At 45.3% G+C, this 11,561-nt stretch overlaps 1 protein-coding gene across 1 annotated transcript in view; it reads left to right on the forward strand.

Annotated features, from left to right (window-relative positions):
• Positions 1-305: 305 nt before the first annotated feature.
• Positions 306-11,561, forward strand: part of LOC135533036 (noelin-2-like) — a 63,711-nt gene continuing 52,455 nt past the window's right edge. The window contains exons 1-2 of the mRNA XM_064960434.1: positions 306-458; positions 1,990-2,145. Coding sequence (XP_064816506.1) covers positions 2,011-2,145 — 135 coding nt within the window. The 5' untranslated portion in view covers positions 306-458; positions 1,990-2,010. The remainder of the gene's footprint in view (positions 459-1,989; positions 2,146-11,561) is intronic.

The following is an 11,561-nucleotide window of genomic DNA, read 5'->3' on the forward strand; positions in this document are numbered from 1 at the left end:
ACATATTTGTTGCGATGTCCCCACAATGTGTGTGAGTAGAGGTATTAGACTAGCCTAGCCTTAGTAATTAGCCTAGCCTTAGATATTAGCCTAGCCTAGCCTTAGTAATTAGCCTTGCCTTAGATATTAGCCTAGCCTTAGATATTAGCCTAGCCTTAGATATTAGCCTAGCCTAGCCTTAGTAATTAGCCTTGCCTTAGATATTAGCCTAGCCTTAGATATTAGGACCGCAGTTTTCAGGCAAGGTTATCACATCAATTATCTCTCTCTCAGTCTGTAAGTTTATAGCTCTAACTCCCTCCCTCCAGGCGTTGTATCCGGGTCCAGATGAAGGCTGGCAGGTGTACAGCTCGGCATCGGACCCTGATGGGAAGTGTGTGTGTACAGTGGTTGCTCCCGCTCAGAACCTCTGCAAACGAGACCCCCGCAGCCGTCAGCTACGCCTACTCACAGAACAGGTATAGTGTGTGTGTGTGTGTGTGTGTGTGTGTGTGTGTGTGTGTGTGTGTGTGTGTGTGTGTGTGTGTGTGTGTGCTGTGTGTGTGTGTTGTGTGTGTGTGTGTGTGTGTGTGTGTGTGTGTGTGTGTGTGTGTGTGTGTGTGTGTGTGTGTGTGTGTGTGTGTGTGTGTGTGTGTGTTCGGGGATGGAAGCGCGTGTCTAGAATCCAGAATCACAATGCAGAGAGGAAAGGACAGTGGACTGGAATAAGATATTCACGGGCCTGAGTGCCGTTGACATGAACACACACACACACACACACACACACACACACACACACAGGCCCCTGTGTCCTACTATCGACAGTATCATGATGGAATTAGAGAGAGGTAGAAATAGTTTCAGACATAGTTTGGGAAAGAGAGAGAGAGATACTGGAGATGGACAGAGAGACAAAGACAGAGATACTGGAGACAGACAGAGACAAAGAGAGAGACAAAGACAGAGATACTGGAGACAGACAGAGACAAGACAGAGGTACTGGAGACAGACAGAGAGACAAAGAGAGAGATACTGGAGATAGACAGAGACAAAGAGAGAGATACTGGAAACAGACAGAGATATAAAGAGAGAGAGAGAGAGATAGACAGAGATACAAAGTGAGAGATACTGGAAACAGACAGAGATATAAAGAGAGAGAGAGAGAGATAGACAGAGAGACAAAGTGAGAGATACTGGAAACAGACACAGAGATAAAGAGATAAAGAGAGAAAGAGATAGACAGAGAGATAGACAGAGAGAGAGAGAGATAGACAGAGAGACAAAGAGAGAGAGAGGGAGATAGACAGAGAGAAAGAGAGAGAGAGAGACAAAGACACAAAGAGAGAGAGATAGACAGAGAGACAAAGAGAGAGAGAGAGAGACAAAGAGACAAAGAGAGAGAGAGATAGACAGAGAGATAAAGAGAGAGAGAGATAGACAGAGACAAAGAGAGAGAGATAGACAGAGAGATAAAGAGAGAGAGAGATAAAGAGAGAGAGAGAGAGAGAGAGAGAGATAGACAAAGAGACAAAGAGAGAGAGAGATAGACAGAGAGATAGAGAGACAGAGAGATAAAGAGAGATAGAGAGATAGACAGAGACAAAGAGAGAGAGAGAGAAAGAGAGAGAGAGAGAGAGAGAGAGAGAGACGGAGAGATAAACAGACAGAGAGATAAAGAGAGAGAGAGAGAGATAAGGAAGGAATGGGTGAGAACACAGAGAGAGGAACAACAAGACAAAAATGGGCTGCTGTTGGTGTTGATCAGTGAAGAACTGAAGAGATCAACAACAACAAATCCTTCCCCTCAAAAACCCACACCGTTGATGGCGTGTTTGTCTAGTCGTGTTTGTGTGTGGGAGGGAGAGAGGGAGAGAGACAGTGATGGGTGCGTGTGTGTATGTGTGTGCGTGTGTGTATGTGTGTCAGAAATATATATTTTTGTGTTTACTCATCATACGTATGTTGTGTTTGTATTGATCTAATTTGATTTGTGTGTGTGTGTGTGTTTAGGTGCAGAACGTGAGTCAGTCTATGGAGGTGATGGATCTGAGTACGTCTAGAGACCTGCAGTACGTCAGGGATACTGAACCACTACTGAGAGGAGTAGACGGACACATACACACCTACACCACCAACCCACGCAGACTCACTAAGAAGGGCCTGCAGGTACACACACACGCACACACACACGCACGCACGCGCGCACACACACACACACACACACACACACACACACACACACACACACACACACACACACACACACACACACACACACACACACACACACACACACACACACACACACCACCAACCCCCAGAGCTTTACATCTAAGGGACTGCTGGTAAAACAGTAAATCATTCACACACACACACACGCGCGCACACGCACACGCGCACGCGCACACACACACACACACACACACACACACACACACACACACACACACACACACACACACACACACACACACACACACACACACACACACACACACACACACACACACACATACACCACCAACCCCCAGAGCTTTACATCTAAGGGACTGCTGGTACACATACATGCTGACAAAGCTAAGTGGTTCGTAATGGTTGTTGGCTCTACAACAAGATCTCTCCATTTGACCAGTTTGACTTCAGATTCTGAAATTCATCCACGTTCCTCCGAACGTCAAATTTCAAAAGCTGTTGTCAACTGTCACGTTGGTATAAAGGGTCGGGAGAGTTTTTTTTAAATTTCACCCAAATGACAGTGTGCCGTGTAAAGGCACGGGGGACGAAGACCAAACAAACACATAACAAGAACACAGGGTTGAACCCCCAAAAGGAGCGAGGAGAACCTCGAATAAATAACACTAGCGCAAGCCAAAACAACACAGGTACTCGCACGACCAACGCACATTGGAACAATAACTTGGGAATCGAACCAACAACCCTGGTGAAGTAAGCGCAAACTGAGGCATCTCCCAACATCCAGGCTACATGAACGTACGTCGAACTGAGGCATCTCCCAACGTCCTGGCTACATGAACGTACGTCGAACTGAGGCATCTCCCAACGTCCTGGGTACATGAACGTACGTCGAACTTGGAAGTGAATGAATCTTGAGCGACCTAGCTGCACACACACACACACACGCTAACACACACACCGTCTAACACACACACACACTAACAGTCACACACAAACACACACCACCCCTGTTCTCCTCAGCGACAAAAACACTGCTTTCACATAAACCCCTCCCTCTCTCCCGTCCCTCTCTCCCCTCCCTCTCTCTCTCTCTCTCTCCCATCTCACTCCCCCATCTCACTCTCCCATCTTACCCTCATGGGATGTGTGTGTGCGCGCTCTGCGTGTGTGTGTTTGTGTGCGTTTATGTGTTTGTGTGTCTTATCGACCCCTTTGGTGGTCTGACAGTCCTAAAGTTACCCCACTGCCCACAGACACAGAACTGAATATTTATATAATGGAATAAAGCTTATCAATATGCAAAGACTAACCTGAGGGAATGAGAGAGAGAGAAGAGAGAGAGAGAGAGAGAGAGAGAGAGAGAGAGAGAGAGAGAGAGAGAGAGAGAGAGAGGGAGAGAGAGAGAGAGAGAGAGAGAGAGAGAGAGAGAGAGAGAGAGAGAGAGAGAGAGAGAGAGAGAGAGAGAGAGAGAGAGAGAGAGCCCAGCAAACCAAAATTAGTTCTGTGAAAGTTCCCAGAACATTTGTTAGGTTGCTCATAACACAAAAACTGTCTGGTGATGATTATAGAATGTTGGTATAAAACGTTCACCTGAGCCAAAAACACACTTGCAGAATTATCCGCACAACTGGACAGTTTTTGTGTTTTGCCAAGATTTTTTTGTGATATCCCCACAATGTTCCACCAGAATGTTCCTACAACCTAATAAAACATTCAGGTAACCCTCAAAGAACAGATGAAATGTGTTCTGGGAACATTTTTGTAAACATCAGGTGAACGTTTTTTTTGCACCCTGAAAGAAACATTGTAAAATCATCCGCAAAACAGGAATGTTTTTGTGTTTTGGGAACATATGTTTTGTGATGTCCCCAACAATGTTCTGACCAGAATGTGTTCCCACAACCAAAGGTTCTGGGAACCTTTAAAGAACAGATGAAATGTCATATAGGGACGTTCTTGTATCATCAGGAAAATGATCTATTCACGTTTTATACAAACATTCCTTAATCATCTCCACGAATGGACAATATTTGTGTTATGAGAACATTCACAGGTTTGCTGGGGAAAACGTTACTGGTACATTGTGTTATTCCACTACCTGGAAACCCAATGAGAACACAGTGGTTGTTACAGAGGTTGTGAAACCTAGGCTGCCGTCCAAACACGTTTATTTTCTTTCCACCTCAGCCCCTCGCGCTTAGCCACTTTCCCTTGGGGAATCCCCATGGAAACCGGATGCAGTTTGATTGTCATCTCAGGTTGGAGGTCCAGTTCACTAACGTTAACCCCATCGGCCCGATGGATTTAGAGGGAGCGAGTAAAGAACTTGTGCAAACTGTAGTCACATGTCACGTGCCATTACTGCGGTGGCCTCAGTGTCATATTTAATCAACAAAAGCTGCATTATCGACTTTGTCTCGTTGTGAGGACCCTATAAAACGTAGCTAGCTTCATAAACATATTTTTGGGGAATTGTGAAATATATTGGAATAAATGACCAAACTATACAACTAGCTAGCTTGCTATGGGTAACTGTAGCTAACTGTCTACCTGACATGAGTGCTATCTAGCTATGCTAGCTTGCTGGGTACATTCATAGCTTTAGGTTGGTTGTTTTTAAACTCAATTTCAAGATTTCCAACAAGGACGTTGCCTCGCCAATCACCACTCTCCCTTTGATTTGATTTGAGAAGGCAAATGGGAGGGAGAGTGTGGTAGAGCAGCCTGGTCTCATGGACTAGACGTAACATAGTAAATGTAAATCCGGAACACTCAAATTAGTATGACATGTTACATTTGGTATGGTTACATGAGACAGATGTTTACTTAAAGGAAAATTCCACCCATAAACAATATTTTGGTATTTGTTTATTTCAAAATCTTTCAAAATACAAAAAAATCATCCCTGAACGATGCATTTTGCTCCATACTGTATGATGATGCTTTAAACATCATATGATGCAGAATGCATCATACGGGGAGGATTTCTGTATTTTGGAAGTTTACATATATCTTGAAAACTTCATTGCTGACAAGAAAGACGTTTTGGGACCATGTCAACAATAGACTAATGAAACAAATACTAAAAGATAGTTTTGGGGTGGAATTTTCCTTTAAGGCAAAATAGAACGTAGGGGCATTGGTCAAGGTTGTGAGTTCGAATCTCATGACAGACAAATGTAGCATTTTAGATAATTAGCAACTTTTCAACTACTAGCAACTGCTTAGCATGTTAGCTAATCTTTCCCAACCTTAACCCTTTTAGCTAACCCTAACCTTAACCCTTTTAGCTAACCCTAACCCTAACCTTAACCCTTTTAGCTAACCCTTCCCCTAACACTAACCCTTCCCCTAACCCTAACCTTAACCATTTTAGCTAACCCTTCCCCTAACCCTTCCCCCAACCCTGCCCCTAACCCTTCCCCTAACCCCAACCTTAACCCTTCCCCTAACCTTAACCCTTTTAGCTAACCCTTCCCCTAACCCTTCCCCTAACCTTAACCCTTTTAGCTAACCCTTCCCCTAACCTTAACCCTTTTAGCTAACCCTTCCCCTAACCTTAACCCTTTTAGCTAACCCTGCCCCTAACCCTTCCCCTAACCCCAACCTTAACCCTTCCCCTAACCCCAACCTTAACCCTAACCCTAACCTTAACCCTTTTAGCTAACCCTTCCCCTAAGCCTTCCGCTAACCCTTCCCCTAACCCTTCCCCTAACCCTTCCCCTAACCCTAACGTTAACCATTTTAGCTAACCCTTCCCCTAACCCTAACCCTAACCTTAACCCTGTTAGCTAACCCTTCCCCTAACCCTTCCCCTAACCCTAACGTTAACCATTTTAGCTAACCCTTCCCCTAACCCTTCCCCTAACCCTAACGTTAACCATTTTAGCTAACCCTTCCCCTAACCCTTCCCCTAACCCTAACCCTAACCTTAACCATTTTAGCTAACCCATCCCCTAACCCTAACCTTAACCCTTTAACCTAACACCTACATTTAACCTTGTCCTTAACCCTAACCCCTAGCCTAGCTAACATTAGCCAGCTAGCTAACGTTAGCCACCAAGCCACCTAGCTAGAATTCATAATATATCATACATTTAGCTAATTTGTAACAAATAGTACATTTTGCAAATTTGTAACATATTGTATGTTTAGCAAATTCATAACATGTAATACGAATTGTCCTTCGTAACATCCACAAACTAATACATACCATACGAAACGTAACATATCATACTAAATAGAGTGATTCGGATGTACGTACAGAATAATACTAAATGCTCTGAGACCAGGTTGGGGAGAGAGAAAGAGGGGAAGGAAGAGGAGGGAAAAGAGATGGAAGTTTGAGAGGGCTGGAGTGAGAGAAAGTCAGAGAGAAAGAGAGATCTAATGTTTTCTATGTTTTTGCTGAGGAGAACTGAAGGGCAGACAGAGAGAGAGAGCAAGAGAGAGAGAGAGCGAGCAAGAGAGAGAGAGAGAGGGGGAGATGGATTTAGGAGAGGCAGCATTAGAGTGATAAAGAGGGTGAGAAATTAGAGCGAGGAGGAGAGAAGAGGGGGTTGGAGAGATAGTTGAAGGAGAGAAGATAGCAGGAGAGGGATTATCCTCCAAACGCTCTTTTACTGACAGCAGGGTTTGGCCTTTAACTGTGTGTTATGTGTGTGTGTGTGTGTGTGTGTGTGTGTGTGTGTGTGTGTGTGTGTGTGTGTGTGTGTGTGTGTGTGTGTGTGTGTGTGTGTGTGTGTGTGTGTGTGTGTGTGTGTGTGTGTGTGTGTGTGAATGATTTACTGTTCTCCTGGGGTGATGATATCTTCATCTAATGTTTCATCTAAGTAATTATCTCTCCCATCCCTCTTTTTCTCATCCCTCTTTCTCTCTCTCATCCCTCTTCCTCTCTCCCATCCCTCTTTCTCTCTCCATCCCTCTTTCTATCTCTCATCCCTCTTTCTCTCTCCATGCCTCTTTCTATCTCTCATCCCTCTTTCTATCTCTCATCCCTCTTTCTCTCTCTCATCCCTCTTTCTCTCTCCATCCCTCTTTCTCTCTCTCCACCCCTCTTTCTCTATCTCCATACCTCTTTCTCTATCTCCATACCTCTTTCTCTCTCTCCATCCCTATTTTCTCTCCAACCCTCTTTCTCTCCCTCCATCCATCTTTCTCTCTCCAACCCTCTTTCTCTCTCCATCCCTCTTTTTCTCTCCAACCTCTTTCTCTCCCTCCATCCATCTTTCTCTCTCTTTCTCTTCATCCCTCTCTCCAACCCTCTCTCTCTCTATCCCTCTTTCTTTCTCTCTCTCCATTTCAGTGGTGATTTTAGCATGTATATCTTGGTGGGGTAATAAATAAATAATGTTAGATGCATGCCAGCAAAGCCACTACTCTACACAACTCTAAACAATACATTCATTGCACTATAACGGTTTCAAATGGTGCCCATAAACTGTTAGGGCCGACATTAAGCTGTCAGGAGAGCTTTCTTTTCAGCACCATGTAGTGAATCTGCTACGCCTGCCTGATTAAATAAAGGTTAAATAAAATAAATAAATAAATACAAATATCAGCGGAGCCTCATCTGGCAGTGAAACAGTTCATTCAGCCTCATTTACTGCCTTTAAAAAAACATGATATGGCTGACTTGCCAAAGCAAATGTGGTTTCTACTCACAATTGAGATGTACAAACTATGGCATAAGGTGGCGACAAGCGGATAAGAGGCAATCCGTAGTTTAAATGAAGACATTCATGAGTGTGCTAGGATGGACCTGGTCAATAGAACTCTTTGTTCAGCTCTTTTGAAATGTACAAAGACAGAATTCAGAACACGGGCCATTCTTACAGTGTTCTCCCTGTATACCAAGTCAGAACCGTAGTATAAATAAGGGGGGCATATAAGCAGACGGTGAAAGCTGTTACAATATTCAATGATTATATTTCTCTAAAACAGGCTATTGGCTACATGTGCACCACCAACTCAGAACAGTAGGCTAAATTATGAGGGGGAAAGGGACCACATTTTTAGGATGGGCAACAAACAGCTTACTACACAACATACACTTAGTATTACTTTTTTAGTTACAGTATACATATCTCCCTCGCATATTACATCATTTTTGGACTCAACTTGTTGTTTGAATTATTATTTTTTTTATCTTTATTTAACTGGGCAAGTCAGTTAAGAACAAATTCTTATTTACAATGACGGTCTACCAAAAGGCAAAAGGCCTCCTGCGGGGACGGGGCTGGGATTAAAAATAAATAAAATATAAATATAGGACAAAACACACATCATGACAAGAGAGACAACACTACATAAAGAGAGACCTAAGACAACAACATAGCAAGGCAGCAACACATGACAACACAGCATGGTACGAACACAACATGACAACAACATGGTAGCAACGCAACATGGTAGCAGCACAAAACATGGTTCAAACAGTATTGGGCCCAGACAACAGCACAAAGGGCAAGAAGGTAGAGACAACAATACATCAAGCAAAGAAGCCACAACTGTCAGTCCATGGCTGATTCTTTGAATGAATAGATTGAGATAAAACTGTCAAGTTTGAGTGTTTGTTGCAGCTCGTTCCAGTCGCAAGCTGCAGCGAACTGAAAAGAAGAGCGACCCAGGGATGTGTGTGCTCTGGGGACCTTTAACAGAATGTGACTGGCAGAATGGTGTTGTATGTGGAGAATGAGGGCTGTATTAGATATCTCAGATGGGGGGGAGTGAGGCCAAAGAGGGTTTTATAAATAAGCATCATGCAGTGGGTCTTTGCGATGGTTATACAGAGAAGACCAGTTTACAGAGGAGTATAGAGTGCAGTGATGTGTCCTATAAGGAGCATTGGTTGCAAATCTGATGGCCGAATGGTAAAGAACATCTAGCCACTTGAGAGCACCCTTATCTGCCGATCAATAAATTATTATTATTTAAAAAAAAAAATGTTTATTTAACCTTTATTTAACCAGGTGGCCAGTTGAGAACAAGTTCTCATTTACAACTACGACCTGGCCAAGATAGAGCCAAGCAGTGCGACACAAACAACACAGAGTTACACATGAGATAAACAAACGTACAGTCAATAACACAATAGAAAAGTCTATATACAGTGAGTGCAAATGTAGTCTGATTGGGGAGGTAAAGGCAATAAATAGGCCATAGTGGCGAAATAATTACAATTAAGCAATTAAACACTGGAGTGAACGATGTGCAGAAGATGAATGTGCAAGTAGCGATACTGGGGGGCAAAGGAGCAGAAAAACAAACAATATGGGGATGAGGTAGTTGGGTGGGCTATTTACAGATGGGCTATGTACAGGTGCAATGATCTGCCCAATTTTTCAGTTTTTGATTTGTTAAAAAAGTTTGAAATATCCAATAAATGTTACAGACGCAGGCAATGAGGCAGTGATCGCTGAGATCCTTGTTGAAGACAACAGAGGTGTATTTAGAGGGCAGGTTGGTCAGGATGATATCTATGAGGGTGCCCGTGTTTACGCATTTAGGGTTGTACCTGGTAGGTTCCATGATGGAAGGCATCTAGCTTAGATTGTAGGATGGCCGGGGTGTTAATAAGCATATCCCAGTTTAGGTCACCTAGCAGCACGAGCTCTGAAGATAGATGGGGGGCAATCAGTTCACATATGGTGTCCTGGGCACAGCTGGGGGCAGAGGGTGGTCTATAGCAAGTGGCAACGGTGATGGACTTGTTTCTGGAAAGGTGGATTTCTAAAAGTAGAAGCTCGACCTGTTTGGGCACAGACCTGGATAGCATGACAGAACCCTGCAGACTGTCTCTGCAGTAGATTGCAACTCCATCCCCTTTGGCAGTTCTATCTTGGCGGAAAATGTTGTAGTGGGGGATGGACATTTCAGAATTTTTGGTGGCCTTCCTAAGATAGGATTCAGACACAGCTATGACATCAGGGTTGGCGGAGTGTGCTAAAGCAGTGAATAAAACAAACTTAGGGAGGAGGCTTCTAATGTTAACATGCATGAAACCAAGGCTATCAAAAGAGAGGGCCTGGGGAACAGGAGTGGAGCTAGGCACTGTAGGGCCTGGGGAATAGGAGTGGAGCTAGGCACTGTAGGGCCTGGGGAATAGGAGTGGAGCTAGGCACTGTAGGGCCTGGGGAATAGGAGTGGAGCTAGGCACTGTAGGGCCTGGGGAATAGGAGTGGAGCTAGGCACTGTAGGGCCTGGGGAATAGGAGTGGAGCTAGGCACTGTAGGGCCTGGGGAATAGGAGTGGAGCTAGGCACTGTAGGGCCTGGGGAATAGGAGTGGAGCTAGGCACTGTAGGGCCTGGGGAATAGGAGTGGAGCTAGGCACTGTAGGGCCTGGGGAATAGGAGTGGAGCTAGGCACTGTAGGGCCTGGGGAATAGGAGTGGAGCTAGGCACTGTAGGGCCTGGGGAATAGGAGTGGAGCTAGGCACTGTAGGGCCTGGGGAATAGGAGTGGAGCTAGGCACTGTAGGGCCTGGGGAATAGGAGTGGAGCTAGGCACTGTAGGGCCTGGGGAATAGGAGTGGAGCTAGGCTCTGTAGGGCCTGGGGAATAGGAGTGGAGCTAGGCACTGTAGGGCCTGGGGAATAGGAGTGGAGCTAGGCACTGTAGGGCCTGGGGAATAGGAGTGGAGCTAGGCACTGTAGGGCCTGGGGAATAGGAGTGGAGCTAGGCACTGCAGGGCCTGGGGAATAGGAGTGGAGCTAGGCACTGTAGGGCCTGGGGAATAGGAGTGGAGCTAGGCACTGTAGGGCCTGGGGAATAGGAGTGGAGCTAGGCTCTGTAGGGCCTGGGGAATAGGAGTGGAGCTAGGCACTGTAGGGCCTGGGGAATAGGAGTGGAGCTAGGCACTGTAGGGCCTGGGGAATAGGAGTGGAGCTAGGCACTGTAGGGCCTGGGGAATAGGAGTGGAGCTAGGCTCTGTAGGGCCTGGGGAATAGGAGTGGAGCTAGGCTCTGTAGGGCCTGGGGAATAGGAGTGGAGCTAGGCACTGTAGGGCCTGGATTCACCTCTACAACACCAGAGGAGGAGTAGGTTAAGAGTACGGCTAATGACAATAAGAACTGGTTTCCTAGTGTGTTGGGGACAGAGAATAAAAGGAGTAGATTTCTGGGCGTGGTAGAATAGATTCAAGGCATAATGTACAGACAAGGGTATGGTAGGATGTGAGTAGTGGAGGTAAACCTAGGCGTTGAGTGACGGTGAGAGAGGTTTCATCTCAGGAGGGACAAGTTCAGCCAGGTGAGGTCTCTGCAGGTGAGGTGTGTTGTGGGACGAAAGGCATTTTGAGCGGAACTGTCTTTGTGTCTCTGTATTCTATCAGGGATAGGATGGTCTCCTCTTTCTCTCCTTCTCCCTCTCCTCTCCCCTCATCTTCTC

The sequence above is a fragment of the Oncorhynchus masou genome, chromosome 5, assembly GCF_036934945.1.
Source record: "Oncorhynchus masou masou isolate Uvic2021 chromosome 5, UVic_Omas_1.1, whole genome shotgun sequence".
Classification (NCBI taxonomy): Eukaryota; Metazoa; Chordata; class Actinopteri; order Salmoniformes; family Salmonidae; genus Oncorhynchus; species Oncorhynchus masou.